The following is a 20795-nucleotide window of genomic DNA, read 5'->3' on the forward strand; positions in this document are numbered from 1 at the left end:
TGGGCGCTGGTGGTTCTCACCTGTAATCCTAGCTACACCAGAGGCTAAGATCAGGAGGATCACAGATTGAGGACAGCCCAGTCAAATAGTTCTCGAGACCCTATCTCCAAAATAACCAGAGCCAAATGGACTGGAGGTGTGGCTCAACAGTAGACTGCCTGCTTTGATAACATGAAGCCCTGGGTTCAAACCCCAGTCCTACCAAAAAAAGAAGAAAGAAAAAGATTTCAGACCTGCAGCGATTTGGAACTAGGCTCTGCCAACAGGACCTGAAGGATCATGGGAGAAGATAAAAGCCTAGCTAGTTGATACCTTAATTTGGACCACGAGACACCCTAAGCAGAGAACCCAGCTGAGCCCATGTGGCGTTTGAGGTATTAAATGGGTAGGGGTTTTAGCTGCTACGTTTGTGAAGATTGGCTGAGCACCAAACGAAAACAAATACAATTCCACAGCTGCTTTTTTGTTGTGGCTTCTAATCCACTGAGTTTCCATACTGCATGGCCTCAGGTGAATTACTTGTCCTTACACCTGTAAGACCTGCCTCATGGAGGTTGTGGGAAGATTAGCTGGGACCCACAGGAAGTGTTTACTCTAAAACTGACATTAGCCTCTCAACCCATTCCCCCTCTGCCTATCTGCTCACACAGTTCCAGGACCAGGCAGGTGGGGCTCAGGGCTGTGGGCCGAGTGCACTGCACACAAATGGCTTTCATTAGACACCTTCACGTTCATCCACTATTGCTGCCGGGGGATGAACGTATGAAAAAAATACACAGCAAGCCTGCCTTATGCGATGTATTACACATGGTTTTGACCAAGGGCAGACTGGCTGTACCAAATGCTGAGGCCATTACATCGTTACACTGGGTCCAAAAGAAGTGATTTTGCAAGTAGAATGGACGGTGAAGGCCCTCCGGGCAGAACAGGTGCAGAAGAACTTGTAGTGGTTAGGAGTTGGAGGGAGTCCAGTTTGGGAAGAAAAGAAGGTACCTGAGTGAGGTCTGATAATTGTATTCATGAACACTGAAATCACAATTTCCACATGCCACAAAATATTATTTTGTTATTTCCCACAAGCATTTAAAATTATAAAAACCATTCTTAAGGCTGGGTGTGGCGTCTTATACCTATAATCTCAGCTGCTTGGGAGGCAGATTGTAACTGCGGTTCAAGGCCAGCTCAAGCAAAAGTTTGCCTGACCCCCATCTCAGCAAATGAAAAGCTGGGTGTGGTGGCGCCTGTCATCCCAGCTAAGTAGGAATTGTAATTAGGATTTTAGTCCGGGCTGGCTCAGGCATAAATGGAAGAACTTATTTGGAAAAACCCTAAAGAAAAAAAAGTCTGCATTGCTCAAGTAGAGAGGATTTGCCTAGCAAGCACAAAGCCCTGAGTTCAAACCCCAGCATTGTCAAAAATTTTTTTTAGTTTGTGGGCTGTACAAGTACAGGCAGGGAAGGGCTTAGTCTGCCCGGACCTCTGATGGAAGGTGACCTCAGGTGGTTGCAGGGCAGTGTGGGGTTTTGAAGGAAGGTGGACTGCACTCCACGCCAGTGGGGTTGGGCTCCATGCTTCCGGCTCTGAGGAGCTCAGAGGTGGCCTGGCAGCAGAGTAGCTGGATCCAACTTGTATACTAAAGCAGTGTGTCTGAAATCCAGCCCACTTGCAACTTTTTGTCTATTGGCTATTTGATTTTTGGAACATGACCTTTTTGTAAAGTCAAGACTGTGATTAGGAGTTTATAATCATGGCTTGACATGGGGTGCGTACCTGTAATCCCAGCTACTCAGGAGGTGGCGATCAGGAGGCTCATGGTTTGAGGCCAGCCTGGGCAAAACGTGAGACCTCCCCCCACCCATCACAAGCTGGGCATGGTGGTTCACGTTTGTAATCACAGTTACACAGGAGGCAGCAGGTAGGAGAATTAAGATCTGAGGCTGGCCACCAATCAAAAACTCAGGCGCTCTATCCAAAAAATAACTAAAGCAAAAAAGGTCTGGGGTGTTTCTCAAGTGGTAGAGCATATGCCTAGCAGCATGAGTTCAAATCCCAGTACTGCCCAAAATCAAAGGGTTTATAATCATGCTTGTCATCAGATATAAGTTTGAGATTTTCTTCAGAATTAAGACATCACTCAGCATTGGCGTGAACACATTCCTACTTAAAAATGAATCACAGTTGTGCTTTTAAAATTAGAATAGAACTTTATTTATGGAATCAAGATCTTTAAAAATGATTTTATACTTTAAAGTATGCGATAAACTTTGGTACACTTACTGATATATATTTACCATATACGATTTTAAAAAACAAAAGCCAAAATAGCTTCTAATCAAAACCAAATTGTGTTTAACTTGATATTTATATGGAATAACTTAACTTTAGCATTATAAATAAAAAATCAAAACAAATATTTAAATTTGGAATTGTAATACGATTTGATATCTGCTAAATTCTTTTTTTTTTTTGACTATAGAAAACGTAGGCTAAAAATACTTTTCTAGAAAAGTACGATGGCCTTGCTTTACAAAGGTGAGCCGCTATCCATGCACCAGCGGGATGCACTCTTCTGTCTGGGGTTGGGGCGGAGTCACTTCGCCCATAGATGATCAGCCACATCTGAGACACAGGGAGACCAGGATCTGTGATGCGGTGGGCGGGAGTCAGTCTGGGCTTACCAACCTGGGTGTCATCTGAGTCATGGGATCATCTGAAGGACTATCAATCAGATGGAGAGAATGCCTGGTGTTTTCTGAAGCTCCAGTATCTCTGCTTTGTCACAGAAGTGATATTTCCACAACCACATAAGATTCTGCTGTCACCAGTTGTCTTTACATTCAGCTGGATGCAGCAAGCACAATTCCAAAGGCTTTGTCCACTCCGGTTACTGTCACCTTGCTGATGTGGGGGGAGTGGCTTTCTATGGTAAGATCCACAGAAAGACACAGAGAGGTGCACAGGCCCATCAGATGTCCCCTACATCCTCACCTAGGAGAAGTGGCTTTACTTTCAAGGGATCTCTTCTTTGGGAGTGAAGGCAGTGGGGACACCTGACTTTGACAACATCTGATGGCCAGCAATGAAACATCTTTGACTGTGACACTTTCCAAGGCACGGTCTGGCTTTCCATCTGTCCAGGACTCACACCACCCTTGCATGACAACGAGGGCATCCACAGTCATTCCTATTGGACAGCTGAAGAAACAGGAGCCCAGAGAGGGCCACATCTAATGGCCATCCTGATGACACTGATCTGTAGATTATGTCCCCAACCAAGCTGAGGATGTGGTGTCTGGGAAGTGGCCTTTCAACTGTCATCTGAAATTTCTACCGGGTGGTGATGACACTCATCCTATTAGATCACAACAACTTGACCCCGCGGCCAGAAGGAATTTTCCATCTCACAGAACACTTATATGTACTTGAGAATGTTTAGAACATATGTTTACAACATTCTTCTATCACCAAGATACCAAAGTGAGAAATAGGCTTAATTTCCTGGGAGCACATTTTCTATATAATCACCCCACACAGATCTGAAATGTACATGCAGTCTTGGCACACTCCTCTTTGCACTGGAACTTAACTCTGTTCACCCTACTTTTGCTGGTTGGTGAATTCATTTCAGCATTTGTAAGTTCCTGGAGGATCAAGGCTGAGCTAGATTTCATCACCATTGACCATCCTGTCCCCAGGTGGAGCACAGTGCGATGCACACAGCAGGCATGCAGATGGTGTTTGGTGAAAGTGTGTACATGGTCTTTATGGACTTCAATTTGGTTAAAGTAGGATTTTTTGTTAATATTGCTACTGGGATTTGAACTCAGGGCTCTACGCCTGCAAAGCAGGTGCTCTAACACTTGAGCCACACCTCCAGTCCATTTTGCTCTGGTTATTTTGCAGATGGGGGTCTTAAGAACTATTTGCCCAGCCTGGCCTTAAACCACAGTCCTCATCTCAGCCTCACAAGTAGCTAGGATTACAGGCGTGAGCCACTGACGCCCCACTAACGGTCATGCTGATAACACTGATTTGTAGATTATGTAACTGGAATCAAGCTGAAGACTTGGTGTTTGGAAAGAGGTTTTGTGACTGCCATCTGAAATCTCTACTAGGTGCTGATGGTGCTCATTGTGTTAGACCCCAACAAGCTGGAACCCATGGCAAGAAGGATTTTACCTGAAGCATTTGCCTAATGGGTTTTGGACTGATAGTAAAACATTGTCATTTCATAGTAAACAATATTTTTTTAAAGCATAAGAAATGTGGTAACAAATTTAATACAAATTATGCATTTAACTACTCTTTGGTTATTTTCACAAATTATTTTTTATACTAAAGTGATACTAAAAATATAAAAATGCAACTGCAGTAATTAGCTTAATCTGTAAACATAATAAACCCTGTAAACATATTTACAACATAATTGTGCAAGTGTAAAGAGTGACTATTAAAAGGCAAATATAGGCGTGACTCAGTTCTTCAAGGCATATTTAGAAATACTGCTTTCATGTTTGAAGAAGGAATTCTTCTTGTGACACTAACACATGGTAGTGATGGCTGTCCCTATGAGCCATTGGACACAAGGCAAGAGGAAGGCTTCCATGCTCTCACCCCAGAGGTAAGTGCAGAGGAGCCGGCTTCACGTGTCCTAAGCACCGCCTTGTCTAGTAAAGCTGCATTTTAACAAGTGCCAAATGCTTTTGAAGTAAAGAAGTAAACACACTTTTTTGCAAGTGAGTCAATTGACTAAAAATACAGGTAACATGCTTTCAAAGGTTCTTCCAAAAACCTGGGCAGGAGGAAGCACTGGCAAGTCTACAAAGTAACTAGCTGTAAGCAGTACTAGACACATAGTATTGTTTGCCCACTAGTAAAATGATTTTTCCCAAACATCAGTGTTCCTTCTCAAAAAGCATCACACTTTTCACACATGACACTTATCACAGATACTTCACAGTTACAATTTCAGTAGTTTAAGGAAGCATTGCCTGATGAATACTAAAAAAGAGGTAAGTGTAAGGACAAAACTCATGATTTTCAGACACATAGGACTTAGATCCTCTAGTGTGAACTCTAATGATAGAATGAAATAACTATAAATGCAACACATTTCTGAAAATGACTGAAATAATGGTAAAACTGTTAGAGGATTTCTGCTAACACTTTTTAATGATTTCCTCCAATATCTGGGAAGAACCGGTGGCCAAGTTCTAGTAGTTCCCTGGAAAAACTGAAGTGACGGTTTTGCTTACTGAACTGTGGCAGTGAAAACACCAGAGATTGTTACTTTAATCTAATCAACTCCATCAAAACCCTGAGTGTTCTCAATTGCCATCTGAAGTCTATCCCATAATTCTTCGAATGATTCATAGGGTGGCAAGTCCAAGCGATTAAAGCTGAAACAACAGAGAGTTGCGGTTAGGAGAGACACCAGCGAGGCAAACAGTAACGCTGCTACGCTGCTACTTGCGCCTGTTGGTCTCCCTGCAGGGTAGAGGACTGAAGGCAGGGGCTCTCCCCATGACTCCTTGATGGAGTCTTTCCATGACCATCTCATCCTCCACTCATCTAGGTTCCTCTGCCCAGGTTAGCCTCCAAAATGGAATGTTCTAGCCCCTCTTGGGAGGGCCCATCACCCGGCCAACAGTTTTGATGAGTCTCTCCCATCTTCAGCTACCTGGACTGTGAGCCCAGGCCCACCCAGTACAGAAACACAGGTTCCTGTCCTCCTCCACAGCTACCGCCCATGCAGCACAGAGGGACTGGACCTGCTGCACTCAGAGGACCAGTGTCAGGAAGCCTCCTTCTTAAGGTTCTGGTCTATCAAGAGGGAGGTGACAGCTTACCAGGTGTGAGCTCTTGGTAGCTTTTCGGGGGTGCCCCACTGTTCCACTGTAAATGACTGTGGTCCATTCGAGCCTGCAAGGAAGAAGTTTCTTTGCTTTCATTTGCTCTACCCAGGAATCCCATTTTTTCTAAGGTAGAACCCACATATAGGAAACTAATGCAGTTTCTTTAAACTCAAAAGAAACAAAGCCTGTCCTGAGCTTGGTGGCTTCCCCATCAAGTCATGAACTGAGGGTTGTCTGTCATTTAATCTGTGAGCCAGCCCCCTGTCCCTCTGTCCCACTGTTTGCTGGCTCTGAACACTGGGGCATTTCCATGTTTGATTTCATTCATAGGTACACAGAGAAAACGAGCAGTCTCTTTTGAGTCCCATGTTTTAATTTTTCTGACTATATAAATAATGGCACTATAAAAACACAATGTAAGAGATAAGCAAAGTAAGGATGTAAAAGCCACTTAAAATCACACCACTGGCTCTGGTTAATGGGTAGTTGGAGTGACTACAGACATTTGTATAGATGATTTTATGTGCATATGATGTTACGCAGTGTTTTTGTTTCATTATGAAACTGTCTTTTTTCCTTTCAATTCTGACTGAGTTCTTCCTCCTTCAGCCCTCAACATCCTCCAAACACCAGATAATCAGCGCTGACAACCCGCTCTGAAGGTTTTCATACTTTTCTTTGTCTCATAATCATATCCAAATGTGGGTGAATAACTGCCCAAGGCAGCACTGGATGTGTGTAACGTTCCCAGTAGTGAAGTCCTCTCAGAAGCACTGCTTTCACGTGTCCCCCACCATCACAACTGTCCACAGTGGGAATCCCAGTGTTTTTGCCATCATTTTCCATAGCACGGAATCGTATTATACATATTTCTCTACCTCTTGGTTATTTCACCTAAACAATCTATTGTGAAAACTCCAAGTTAACTGATATAAACTAAATATACATTTCTATTGCTGCTATAATATTGTACGGTAATACTAACAGTTTCAAGCAACATCTCCTTATTTCTGTAAAAATGTAAGAATTTGAGTTTCTGCTGTACCACAAACAACTCTGCTCTGTGTGTGGGATATTTTCCCCAAATTCCAAATAGTTCACGAATCCATGGATGGCTGTCAATCTGTTGCATAAAGGAGGGAAGGTGGAAAATTTGGAGGCTACTTAAAAAGCTAAACATTGATTTACCATTTGATCCAGCAATACCACTCTTGGGGATATACCTAAAAGACTGTGACACAGGTTACTCCAGAGGCACCTGCACACCCATGTTTATTGCAGCACTATTCACAATAGCCAAGTTATGGAAACAGCCAAGATGCCCCACCACTGACGAATAGATCAAGAAAACGTGGTATCTATACACAATGGAATTCTATGCAGCCATGAAGAAGAATGGAATGTTATCATTCGCTGGTAAATGGATGGAATTGGAGAACATCATTCTGAGTGAGGTTAGCCTGGCCCAAAAGACCAAAAATCGTATGTTCTCCCTCATATGCGGACATTAGATCAAGGGCAAACACGACAAGGGGATTGGACTTTGAGCACATGATAAAAGCGAGAGCACACAAGGGAGGGGTGAGGATAGGTAAGACACCTAAAAAACTAGCTAGCATTTGTTGCCCTTAACGCAGAGAAACTAAAGCAGATACCTTAAAAGCAACTGAGGCCAATAGGAGAAGGGGACCAGGAACTAGAGAAAAGGTGAGATCAAAAAGAATTAACCTAGAAGGTAACACACATGCACAGGAAATTAATGTGAGTCAACTCCCTGTATAGCTATCCTTATCTCAACCAGCAAAAACCCTTTTTCCTTCCTACTATTGCTTATACTCTCTCTACAACAAAATTAGAGATAAGGGCAAAATAGTTTCTGCTGGGTATTGAGGGGGTAGGGGGGAGAGGGAGGGGGTGGAGTGGGTGGTAAGGGAGGGGGTGGGGGCAGGGGGGAGAAATGACCCAAGCCTTGTATGCACATATGAATAATAAAACAATGAAAAAAAAGAAAAAAAAAAAGGAGGGAAGGTGGGGTTAGCAATAAAAAGGGGGTGTTTGCCTACCCTGCCTAGATTTCTTCCTTTACTAACTTGGTAGAGAAGATTCAGGACCGGGAGTAGGGTGAAACCACCAAAAAGGTATAGGCTAGAATTCTAATTAGGCCAGGAATGGGCAGCCTGAGGTTAGTAGCAAAGCTCACAACCCCTGTGATGCATATGGCAGTGGCACCTCCTTGACAGGTCATGCAAACACATGCAGCTGAAGCTTAGCAGGGAGGCCAGGTTTGCCAGGAGAAGGCAGTGGCACTGCCTTCATGAAAAATTCAATTTAGCAGTTACCTGCTTAGCCCGATTCCCAGTTCCCAAAGCGATTCTAATCTTGTTTGGTGCTCTGAGTAAGGCTCCAAGTTTAGCTACACCTTTGCTTAAGGATTTGTTTGGGGGGCAGGGCTTGGTGGCTCAAGTCTGTGGTCCCAGATACTTGAGAGGCAGAGAATGGGAAGATCTCTGCTCAAGGCCAACTAAGCAAAAAGTTTATAAGATCCTCATCTCCACCAATGGCCAGACGCAGCAGTGTCTGCCTGTCATCCTGGCCATGCAGGGAAGTTCAAGAAGAAGTCCAGGCCGGTCCAGGCATAAAGTGAGACTCTATTTCAAAAATGACTAACACAAAAATGGCTGGCAGGGTGGCTCAAGTGGTAAAGTGCCTGTGTAGCAAGTGCAAGTCCCTGAGTTCAAATGCCAGTACCGCTAAAAACAAAACACTGTTCTTGGTATCTTTAAAGCAAGTGTCATTTCGATATATAGAATATTAACCAATGTGAGAAAAGTTGCTGCTGTGGTCTACAACAGAAATAGTGCTTTCTTTAAAACTTTTTTGGCAGCTCTGGGGTTTGAACTCAGGGCCTCATGCTTCCTAGGCAGACTCTCTACCACTTGAGCCACTCCACCAGCCCTTTTCTGTGATGTGTTTTTTTGAGATAGGGTCTTGCAAACTATTTGCCCTGGCTGGCTTTGAACTATGATCCTCCTGATCTCTGCCTCCTGAGTAGCTAGGACTACAGGTGTGAGCCATGGGCTCTTTATAAGCTATAAAGAATTCTGTTTTATAGAAAATGGAACTAGGATTATAGATTCTGAACATTGAAAGATGTGTGGTCTTATCTGGAGTTCTGCCCTTTCCCAAAAATGTGAAGAAAAACCTAGTTAGATTTGTTTTATACAATAACTCCCACCCCAAAAGAAATGAAAGATTCCATGATCAAGTAAGTTTAGGAAACTCTGCTTTTTAATTTTTTTACAGCAAGGTTGGTAGATGGCTCAAGTGGCAGAGTACCTGCCTAGCAAGAGTGAGAGACCATGAGTTCAAACCACAGTATCAAGAAAAAAATAAATAAATAAAAATAAAATTTCTGAAATAGTCACAAAGATTTACAGTAGCTCCTTATTACTCGTGTTCCAAGACTCTACCTGGAACGGTGGCTGGTACTGAACCCTGGAAGTACTGTTTTCACCTATAAATACCTATGATAAAGTCTAATTTATAGACTAGGCATAGTATGAGATTGATAATAGTAACCAATAATAAAACAGAGAATGATAAAAATTTATTGTAAAAAAAGTTATTTAACACTGTTTGTCTATCTAACATTTTCAGACATTTCTCGGGTGTATTCTAGAATGATACCCTTTCATTGTTTACACTCATGAATATTCTGTGGAACTTTCCGTGCTGTATGGAACCATCACCCTAGTTCTATAATGAAGCACACTGGGAAACAGAGTCACACCTGGAAGGTGAGCTGGCCATTTTCCACCGTCTTCACTGTCCGATTGGAAGGTGGAAATAAATATATCTGGCCTACTTCAGTGTGTCTATAGCATTTAAAGAAACCTTACTTCGTTTTTTTGTTTTCCAGTGCTGGGGATTGAACCCTGGGCCTTGCACATAGTATATATATGAAGCAAGCGCTCTAACCATGAGCTGTATCCCAGCCCTTGTTTTTTTTTTAAGTTTTTGTTATGTAGCTGAGGTTGGACTTCAACTAATGATCCTCCTGTCTCTGCCTCCCAAGAGCTGGGATTACAGGTGTGTACCACCATAGCTGCCTGACAATACTTTTTCTTCTCCCCCCCTTTTTTTTTTTTTAAATTAAGCTAAGCTTTAAGTGTAAATGACAGAAGTGTGAAGACTAGCTAGCCATGAAAAAAGGGCTGTCATGGCTCACACCTATGCTCTCACCTACTTGGCAGGCTGAGATCAGGAGGGTCGAGGTTCCAGGCCAGTTTAGGGAAGTGGCTTGCAAGATCCCATCTCCAAAATAACCAGAGCAAAATGGACTGGAGATGTTACTCAAGCAGTACAGTGCCTGCTTTGCAAGCATGAAGCCCTGAGTTCAAACCCCAGTCCCACCGGGGTGGGGGTGGGGGGTGGGGAATTTACTTGGCAGTGCTCCGTTTCTTCATGATCTAAGGAAAATCCTTTGTTTTATTATAAAATTTTTATTAGGATATACTCATCATATGGGGGGAACTCATAGTGAAAATTCCAATTAGGCTTATATTGTACATTGGTGAGACTGCCCCCATCCTCTCTCCCCCTCAACCCCCTCCCTGCTCCACTTAAAACTATTGCAAGAGGTTTCTTTGTTCTATTTCATGTAAGTATATGAAGTCCATCAGCCATAGTCCCTCACCTTAATCTCCTTCATTCCCCCTCTCCCTCCCACTAGTATCCCTCACTGTACCTATTTTACAGTCCTATCTTTCGTTATTAATATTTAAGTTGATGTTCAAAGGGGTTTCTCAATGTATGCCCACTGTGAGTCTACTTTACTTTGGTCAGTTCAACACGTTCCATTGTTCTCCCTTACCCTTTTACCTCCCACCCCCCCATTTTTCAACAGCTTCCAATACACATCCTTATATCCTCTCCCTTCACAAAGGTTATGTTTTATGACATTACTGATGTTCTGTCATTCTCTTTTCCTTCCCTCTTTCCCTGAGCTCCACACAGTAATTCCCCTGTTCCTTACCATATAGTTCAGCAAATCCATTCATAGGTACACGGGACGTGCCCGTAACAAACTGGAGTAATCTTATTCTTTTTTCCGAATCCATCATTAACACAGCCTGAAGAAGATGAAAACTTCATTTAGGAACCAGTACTGGAGACAGGGAAAGAAATTATCCTGAAACATGTGCTGTCAGAGTTTACTGAGAGCGTTACTCATCCCTTACTCAATTTGCATGGATTTTTAGTTCAATTGTTTTGATGGGTGCTTTATAAAGTTGTTGAAAACTTTATTTCTGGACTGGAGGAGTGGCTCAAGTGGTTGTCTGCCTAGCAAGTGTGAAGCTCTGAGTTCAAACCTCAGTACTGCCAAAAAAACAACAAAAAAAAGCAAGTCAACTTTATTTCAAAGGCTTCATATCAAGTCTTTAGAATGGGAATAGATAACCTGAGGAAGTAGCAAAAGACCTCTTTTCAGATGTGACTCTAGGCTTTTGCAAAGTTACATTTATTGGGATTACTGAATGGTATTTATACAGGCAAATTTAAAGGACCATGCAGGAGGCCCAGGACACACGGCAGGTTATCACAAGCTCTCCCAGGAGTTCCCAGTCTAGACACTAAGTGCTATCTGAGCCTGTCCTCCTGTTCACTGCCTCCTCAACAGTCACCTTACTTATCTCCAAATAGGCATGGTGGGGGAGGGGGCACCACACCCAAAGGTGTACGTGCCTAGCACAAAATCAAAGACACATTTTGCTACCTATTTTTCTGCATTATCTATACTACTAGCACAGTTAATCAAGAGTAAATATGATTTCATCTAAATTACCTTCCAGAACCACTGGATGACCTGATGGTTTCCGCTGTAGCCATTTTTGTACTTTGTGTTCTCTCTCCAGTCGTTCACGTCCACATCCCCCAATCCACACATGAGGAGCTGCAGAACACCACAGGTCAGAAGAAAGTAAGAACAGAAGCAAGAAAAGTAACAGGCACAAAATGCTCTTACAATAAAAGTAGTATTTCTTACCTCCAGTTCATTTTCATCGAAAATCTTGATGAGATCCTGTGGTATTAGTTCAAAAAATCCCTAGTCAAAAAGAAAACCAGTGTTTAAAAAGCTGATTGGCAGGCTCAGTGGGTATTCCTTCATTTCCTACACTTGAGTCTCTGGGGCCACTAGAGACACCCCACTTTTCAATCATTACTTCTGTGTGTTCCTATTGTTCTCTCTTGTCCTCAGAGTGGCTGCTTTCAAACATCCCATACCTTCTCCAGCCTCCTCCTGTCCACCTGCCGTCCTCCTCCCAACTCCCTCGGCCACCTGCACCCTGCACAGCATCCACGCTGGTCTGTCCCCCTGCAGGGCAGGTGTGGCTGCCACCCTCCTCATGGCACTCACCCCTTCTCCTTCTAGCATGTGTCGCCCCAAGTAAGTCTGTTCAAGCTCCAGCTACCTTACAAACAGAGCCAAGTGCAGGCGCCCCCTTCCTCCTCCTTCACAGCCAAGCCTCGGCATCTCTGCACTTGCAACTTTTCAACCTCATCTCCTGCCCTTCCCGGTCCACCCAGGTCTCCTTTGTACATAAAACCACTGGGCTGCGACTTCCCAGCTCCACTGTGGTTCCTTCTCATCTGTCCTCTCCAGCCCATGGCTTCCCACACGTTCCCAAATGGATCCCACCCCAGATCCTTCAAGCCCTGTCCTCACTGACGTCCCCATGCTTTCCTCCTGTCCTTACCACTGATGTGTACCCACGCTCTCCTGAACACTACTGACATGTCCCCATGGCTCTCCTCCTGTCCTCACCACTCCTCATTTAGGCCAGTGCACTTTCCAGACTCTGCCAGGATGCCCCTGTCACTAGCCTTGCTCTCCCCTAACTCACATAGGAACCACTTCCAGAATGACTCAACTGACATGTCAATGGACCCCGGAGTTTTATTGTTTAAGAGGCTGTAATGCCACCTTCCTCGTCCTCGCTGGACTTCAGAGAACACTCTGCCCTCTGCTGCTGCCATATAGGCCCTCAGTGACCAGCAGTGCTTGGCGCTCCAGGCTCATGGCGTCTCTCCTGCTTGCTCTACCCGGCACACCACATGGCTGGTGTTTTCTGTGATGTGCTCACAAGCCAGACTGACGGCTAGACCTCACACGTGCAGCTTACAGAGGTTTTCCTTTCCACACGTAAAGGTGTCCCAGAAGTTTGTGACAAAGATCACAAAACAGCAGGAAGACCCTGTTTCCTAAGGGAAGGGGTCTTAAGAGAGGTGCGGGACACTGCCAATGCTTATTGTTTAGACTTCATTTCTTTTTTTTTTTTTTTTGACAGTACTGGGGTTTGAACTCAGGGTCTTGAGCTTGCCAGGCAGGTGCCCTACCACTTGAGTCAAACCCACAGTCCGTTTACTTTAGAAATAGGGTTTTGCTTTTATACCCAAGCCTGGACTATGACCCTCCTATTTGTATTTCCTGTGTAGCTGGAATGACAGGCACACACCACCACACTCAGCTTTTTATTGATTGAGATGGGGTCTTGCCAGCTTTTCACCTGGGCTGGCCTCGAACCATGATCCTCCCAATTTCTACCTCCGCTAGCTGGGATTATAGGCCTGAGCCACACACCTGGCCTGGACTTCTTGAGCTTTGCTTTTAAACAGTGGCCATCTACTCATGGAGTACTTTGTTAATACAAAAATGTAATTTAGAATGGTTTTACAGTGCAAGCCATATACTTACTTTTCTCAGATGCAAGGAGGCCAGTGCTTGATTATGGGCTAGACTTTGAGATTATAGAAAAACAAACAAAACAAAACGAATACCTCTTTAAAAGCAGCCATTTGCTTCTGGATTCGGTTGACAAATCGCCATTGTATTACAAGACTAAAAAGAAAAAAAATTCATTTTTTTTGCATGAATCAAGAAAAAAAAATTTAAGATATATTTATCCCATTTAGAAACAGAAAATAAAGACTACTTTAGGGTGAGCACAGTGGTTCATGCCTGTAATCCTAGCTATTTGGGAGTTGGAGAGTGGAAGCCAGCCTGGGCAAAAGTCAGTAAAATCTCATCTCAACGAATTACCCACACATGACAGTTCACACCTTTAATACCAGCTACAGTGGGGCATAAGTAGAATGATTGGGTCTGAGGCCAGTCCTGGTCAAAAATGTGAGAACCTATCTAAAAAATAACTAACACAAAAAGGGCTGGGTGCAAGGGGAATGTGGCTCAATTGGTAGAGCTCCTGCCTAGCAAGCAAGGCTCTGAGTTCAAACCCCAGTACTGCCAAAAGAAGAAGAAGAAAAAAAAAAAGACTAGTTAAGCCCAAGGTAAAAGCTGAATAGAAGCAGAACCAGGTAATACTATGTTGCATTTTTCGAGAGGAAAAAGTGCATTAAGATTCTGGCCATGGGAGAAGAAAAAGAAAGGAAGAAAAAGAAAGTCCAAAATTATTTCCTGGAAAATACTAAGTAATAAGATACTTACTAAATATATTCCTTTTTGTTCTTATTGGTGACAACGATTTCTGATCCACCATTTTTCAACTCATGTTGATGTGTCTGAAATTAAACATGATACCTTGATATGTTATTTTAGTGAGAATAATAAAAAAGTATACATATAGTTATACCAGAAACCTGGTGTTTTAAATTAAAGCCATTCAAAAGCTAAGAAAACTTAAATATTAGTTTTACTAAAATAAATATGGAATGAGTCAAACTTCAACGAAAGCACAAATTCTGACTGAGAGACAGCTTTTGTTACTGAAAAAATGAATGTTAAGTACAGAGCACAGAAATGTGTTTGAGTGTGCATATTAACGTCTAAGCTTGGATCACAACATTTATTTCACAAATGACGTACATTTTGAAATTCACAAACCTGTCCAAAAAGTTCTTCATCTATGATAAACCTGAGGTCCAGTTCTGCTGGGTCATTTTCAAGAATCCATCTTAGTGAACTGTAATACTCACTGTCCTAGAAGGGGAAAATTTCATTTTCAACATTTGGGCATAGACAAACTTAAACTTGCATAAAAATTATGCTGAGGGTCTGAATAACTGGGGGAAAGAAGAAAGAGGTAGTTGGACATCTCTGTGTCACATGTGTGAGTATTACAAAGAGAAACAGATGAGAGCTAAGTGCAAGGGTAAAAGTGTACTGGGTGTGGTGGCTCACGCCCGCAATCCGGCTACTTGGGAGGCAGAGATCGTGATGATCATGGTTCAAGGCCAATCCAGGCAAAAAAGTTACCAAGACTCCATCTCAACAAAAGAGCTGTGGTAGCAGGTAATCCCAACAGGAAGGTCTAGGTAGGAGGATCTTGGTATCTTGGTACAAGGTTGGCTCCAGGCAAAAAAAGCAAGACCCTCTCAAGAAATAACTAAAGCAAAAAAGAGCTGTTGGAATGGCTCAAGTGTTACAGTGCCTGTCTAACAAGTGTGAGGCCCCAAGTTCAAAAATGGAAAAAAAAAAAAAAAAAAGTAAAGATACATGAGTCGAGTGGCTACTTAATGGTTGAGAAGTCCATCTGTGTGTGGAAGCAGGGGGTGCAGGGTTTATGATCCAATAACGGGCTGAGTAAAGCAGTTTTCAGATAGACCCCAGCTTCCCCAGGCCTCCAGGAGCGCTTGCACCTTTCTCACACAGCCTGAGAAGGTATGTGAGACAGTTAAGTGGCCAGGAGGAGGCTGTGCACACGTGGCTTAAGTTAAAGCAAAGTCTCAAATAAATCACTTAAATAAGTGTGAAATCTTAAGATGTATAATGTATCCTACTGTTTGTACCAGTGATGTGTATGAGAAAGAGATAAAAATGTTCTCAGAACTAAGGATGAGACTGGAATTCACTGGTTCCCATGCTGTCTGAGGCTTTTCAACCTCATAGGTGATAAGACGGCTGTAGTCAGGAACAGGGTCGCCTGTTTCTTTGTAGGGGCCTCACCACAAGGCCTTGCCTTTGGACCGCCTTCCTCCCTCCCTTCCTCTCTCCCTTCCTCCCTCCCTCCCTCCTTTTCTCTCTCTTTCTCTCTTTCCCCTTCCCTTCCCTTCCCACCTATCATCTATATCTATCTATCTATCCATCCATCCATCCATCCATCCATCTATCCGTTTATGGGGGTTGAACTCGGGGCCTCATACTTGCTAGACAGGCTTTCTACCACTTAAGCTACTCCACCAGTCCCTGGACTGCCATTTTTAGAACATGCCATTCAACATAAAAGACTCCAATTCAAATACTGATGTAAAAGATACGAAACTGTTGAATGATGTAGGACTTTTGGGGAAGGACACTGACATCTGCAACTTACTTTGTAATGCATGGAAAACTAAGATGGGTTGATGGACACAGATACGTGACAAACAAATGTAGAAAAAAGCCACCTGGCGGATGGTAGATATGTAAGTGTCCACCATGAAAGTCTTTCAATTGGATCATATGTTAGAAAATTTTCATAGTAAAATATTGAGGACGATGTTCATTGTTATTTTGAAACATTATAATGTATTAATTTCTGTGTCATTAAAAACCAGTTGTCAGGGCTGGGACGTAGCCCATGGTAGAGCGCTTGCCTAGTGTGCCTAAGGCCCTGGGTTTGATCCCCAGCATCGCCAAAACAACCAACCCCTAATTCTTGAAAATGCTCAGGTGCCGGTGGCATCACCCCTCCTCCATCTTAGAAGTGAAAACCACATACCACGGATTCCATATCATGGAGCGTTATCGGTTTATGCAGCATCATCTTGTAAAAGGGGCGGATGAAGAAACCTTGTGAGACATGAGGCACGTTAAAATGATTTCCAAGTGGAAGAAAACAGGTGATTACACTTAAACACATCACGGGGCTGGGGGTGGGGCTCAAGCAGCAGAGCACCCATTTAGCAAGCATGAGGCCCTGAGTTCGGACTCTGTCCCATCAAAAAACCCAAAGCATTCGGCTCAATACTAACCATCCAACAGCTTGCCGTGATAAACTGCCATCCCAGCTACTCGGCCAATAAACTTGAAGTAAGACAGGTGATCTTCATTACATAATCCAGAGTTGGGATTTATCTGTAGAGTATAATTATCCCTGTAAAGACAGCCACATTTAAATGTTCCTCTTGATATTTCATAGAAAACATTTTAATGTCAAAAATAATTACAAATTCCCTCCCCCACCTCTTTTTAGTTCTTTACCTCTATTTCAGTCATGTGTGACCATTGGATTTTTGGAAAAAGTAATTTCTGTCCAAAGGTGGGAATAACCTAAACACCCATGGATGAATGGATAAACAAAGTATGGTGTATATAAGCAGTAAAAGAAGGAAATCCTGAGACACACTGTCACCTGGGTGAACCTTGAGGACCTCACGCTAAGTGACATAAGCCAGACATGAAAGGATGAGCACTGTGTGGTGCCTAGAGTAGGTGAATTCAGAGACTTCCATTCTTGGAAATGGGACATCGAGTGCTTAATGGGTGTGAGTTTTATTCTGGGGAGATGAAAAGGTTCTGGAGGCAGACGGTAGTGATGGTTGCACAGCAATGTGGACGGACTGTATGTGCACGTGATGAATAAAATGGTAAATTTTATGTTACATAGATTGATCACAATGCACAGAATTCGGTCACTTCTGCAACATTAGTTATAATCTCTCCTTTCTGGCATACTGTAACACAGCATCATGCAACTCTGTTGTGTTCTTTGCTGAACAGTGATTTTTTTTTTCCTTCTGTATGCAGTCATTTAAAGATACTTATGCCAGGCACAGTGGCCTATGCTTGTAGTCCCAGCACTTGGGAGGCTGACGTGGAAGGTTTGCTTAAGCCTAGGAATTTAAGGCCAGCCTGGGCAACATAGTGAGTGAAATCCCATCTCAAGAAAAAAAAAAACCCAAAAACCCATAGCTGGGTGTGGTTGTGCATGCTTGTAATTCCAGCGTTCAGGAGGCCAGCCTGGGGTACAGAGTGAGATTGTTTCAGAAGAAAAAAAGGAAAAAGAAAAAGAGACTTACGTGGCAGAATATTCAAACAACCCATAGTAAGGGTTAAACATTTCCTTTGAGATCAGGAAGAACCACTCTCTGGCGACTCCGCCATAATCTAATCCTTTTTCCCCATCAAACTCAATCCACAGCCGAGCCTTGAGGAAGTCAGCCCTCTTCACCCCCATGATTCTCCGGTAAGAGTCCTCCAGGACAGTTGCACGGCGAAGTTTCATTTCAAATTTGTTTGGAATGTCATTCTGCAAAGTCAGAGAAGAGAGAGATGTGGCTTAAATCAACTCGACATCATGACAAACTGCTCTCTCTGGGAAGTCAGAAGGAAGTCCCTTTCCTTTAATCACGCAGGCAGGGGCGAGAAAAGTAACTGGGCATAATGTCCCAGTGGCATTCCTCTAGTCACGTGACGCACAGACCTCTTTTAATGTGTAAAGAAGCTAACGGTGGTGGTGGTTCCACCCACAGAAAGGCTGTCCATCTTACGTGCCAAGCATCTCATTCTGTGACCCACAGTCACAGAATGCCTGCCTGTCTGCCCACTCAGGCTCCCGACCTCCCTCTGTCCTCCCTACAGTCTGTCTTGCTTCTCTGATCAGTTGATGCAAACACTTGCACACTGTGCAGGAGCTGCCCCTGCAGTTTAGTGGCTTAGGTCACTTATGGCTCACAACAACACTGTGAAGAAGCTACTATGGTTTCCAGATGAAGAAACTGCAGAAAACAGAATTTATCAGAGTCTGAGATGGGCTGGGGGTGCAGCCCAGTGAAAGTGCTTGCCTAGCATGCATGAGACCCTGGATTTGATCCCCAGTCCCGCAAAAGAAAAAAAAAAAAAAAAAAGCAAAAGAAAAGAACAAATCTCAGCTTCTGAGTCTAGGTTCTTCCTCTTCCTCCCCCCACCTCCGCGCTCCCCCTTTTGCCATACTGGAGTTTGAGCTCAGGGCCTTGTGCTTGCTAGGCAGGCATTCTACTTACTTAAGCCCTACTTTTAAAATAGGGTCTTGTATTTATGCTGAGGCTGGCCTGGACTGTGATCCTTCTATTTACACATCCCACATAGCTGGGATGACAGGTGTGTGTCACCATGCCTTTTTTTTAATTGGGTGAGATGGAGGTCTTGGAGAATGCTCCTCTCCATTCCCCAGGCTGGCTTTGAGCTGGAATCCTCCCCATCTCTGCCTCCTGAGCCTCTGTTCTTAATTAATGAGTGACACTACCTCATTCTCTTTCATGCATCCCGTGTTTAGGTGACAAATGTAAATAACTATGCCATAGGAAAATCTTGCTGCAAACTTCATAAATCTATGTGAATGTTTTCTCCCCCCAAGTGCTTACATACACAGCTTTCAAATGGAAACCAGGAGAAGACATGATAGGATATCAATATTCTGTTATCGCACAAGAAGGAGGGGTAGCTCTTATGAAGAAGTCAGTATATTCAGGGGAAACACGAATCTAAGCAGTTTACATCAGCACTGTAAGTGTCATCTCTGCTGTTCGTGCAATGGTGAGGAAAAGTGAGAGGGACCAAAGCAACAGGTAAGTGCTCCCTGACAGTACTGCCCTGCTGGGTGGTCCTGCAGTGGGGCAGGGATAGGGTTTCAAACCTGGTGTGCAGGTGAGTGTTACAAGAGTAGGACAACTGCTTAAAAGCAGTCCCCTTGAGGGATGTGCAGAACTGAGGCACTAAGTGCAAAGGAGGCAGGGGAGGAGGATTTGGACCTGGGAGGGAGGACTCAGAAGAGTGGGCATGAGAGACCTGACCTGTGTTCTAGCTAGGGGGTGCAGCGGGAGAAGAGGAAGGAAGGGAGGGAAAAGGAGAGGTGGCAGTGAAAGGAGGAGGAGGAAAAGCTGTCGGGGGTCAGTGTGGACCAGTGCGGATCAGAGGGGCCTCTGATCAGCTTTGCAGAGGCTGCAGAACTTGGTTTTAGTAAAGGGTGGTGTCAAGAGAGACCAGAGGACCACTATCAGGTGAGAGAAGACAAATGAAGCTGTACAGATGGGGGTGTTGGAGGAAGAATGGGCCACAGGACTGGTGTGTGTTTGAGGAGCAGTCTGTAGACAGACTCTGTTCAAATCCTGCTTCCACCACTCACTAGCTGTGTGATTTTGGGCAAATTACATGGTTTCTAAGGCTTCATTTCTTCACCTATGACATGGACATAATAACAGCCACCCTCGCGCAGGTGTCTCAGGTCGTAATTGCATAATGCGCTGATAGCACTTACATGGTGATGGGCACACGGTAAGCAGAGTAATTATCAGCCTTTATTTTTCTTAGCTAATGAGATGATAAGAATAGGAAGAGGAGACAGCTACAGGAAGCTCACGCTTTTGTGCACTGGTCAATATTTTCTTTCTGTCTTCATGTTCTGCTGTTTTGCTGTGATGTGGATGGATACGAATTTTTTACATTAAGTAATTGTTTTCAATGCTCCATTTTTCTTTTTTTTTTTCCAGAGGCACTGGGGTTTGAACTCAGGACCTCACACTTGCTAGCTCTTACTGCTTGAGTCACTCTGCCGGCTAATTAACTGTTTTCAGTACTGGGGTTTGAACTCAGGGCCTTGCACTTGCTAGGCAGGCCCTCTACCACTTAAGCCACTCCACCAGGCATTTCAGGGTTTTGTGCTGTTTCCCCACCATCCTCCTACCTCTACCTCCCAAATAGCTGGGATTAGAGGCATGCACCATCATGTCTGACACTGCATTCTAATTTGTAAATCCGGTTTGGGACTTTTTGTTAATCTGTGGATTCAGATTCTCAACCTCCTCTTCTTGCCCTTGAATCTCTCCCAGAGGACCCAGGCCTCTTAACCTTTCTTTTATATGCTTATCTATTGTGTACCTTTGCATTCTGTATAGTTTCCAAGATTTTTCTCCTAATCACCAATCTGATATGCCCCTTTGGTTATGAACAGGGACTCTGCAGCT

The 20795-nt window shown here is 43.7% G+C and overlaps 1 protein-coding gene across 7 annotated transcripts in view; it reads right to left on the bottom strand.

The window, feature by feature from the left end:
- Positions 1-2184: 2184 nt before the first annotated feature.
- Positions 2185-20795, bottom strand: part of Nedd4 (NEDD4 E3 ubiquitin protein ligase) — a 117762-nt gene continuing 99151 nt past the window's right edge. For 6 of the 7 annotated variants that reach the window (XM_074066004.1, XM_074066006.1, XM_074066005.1 and 3 more), the window contains 11 exons: positions 17874-18103; positions 16827-16948; positions 16574-16644; positions 14758-14853; positions 14362-14435; positions 13695-13755; positions 11902-11961; positions 11701-11808; positions 10891-10987; positions 5850-5922; positions 2185-5399 (listed from right to left, as the gene is read on the bottom strand). In XM_074066004.1, coding sequence (XP_073922105.1) covers positions 5297-5399; positions 5850-5922; positions 10891-10987; positions 11701-11808; positions 11902-11961; positions 13695-13755; positions 14362-14435; positions 14758-14853; positions 16574-16644; positions 16827-16948; positions 17874-18103 — 1095 coding nt within the window. In that variant the 3' untranslated portion in view covers positions 2185-5296. Of the gene's footprint in view, positions 5400-5849; positions 5923-10890; positions 10988-11700; positions 11809-11901; positions 11962-13694; positions 13756-14361; positions 14436-14757; positions 14854-16573; positions 16645-16826; positions 16949-17873; positions 18104-20795 lie in introns of those variants that run through there. The other variant, XR_012445491.1, reaches the window with a different exon arrangement.

The sequence above is a fragment of the Castor canadensis genome, chromosome 2 (genome assembly GCF_047511655.1).
Source record: "Castor canadensis chromosome 2, mCasCan1.hap1v2, whole genome shotgun sequence".
Taxonomy (NCBI): Eukaryota; Metazoa; Chordata; class Mammalia; order Rodentia; family Castoridae; genus Castor; species Castor canadensis.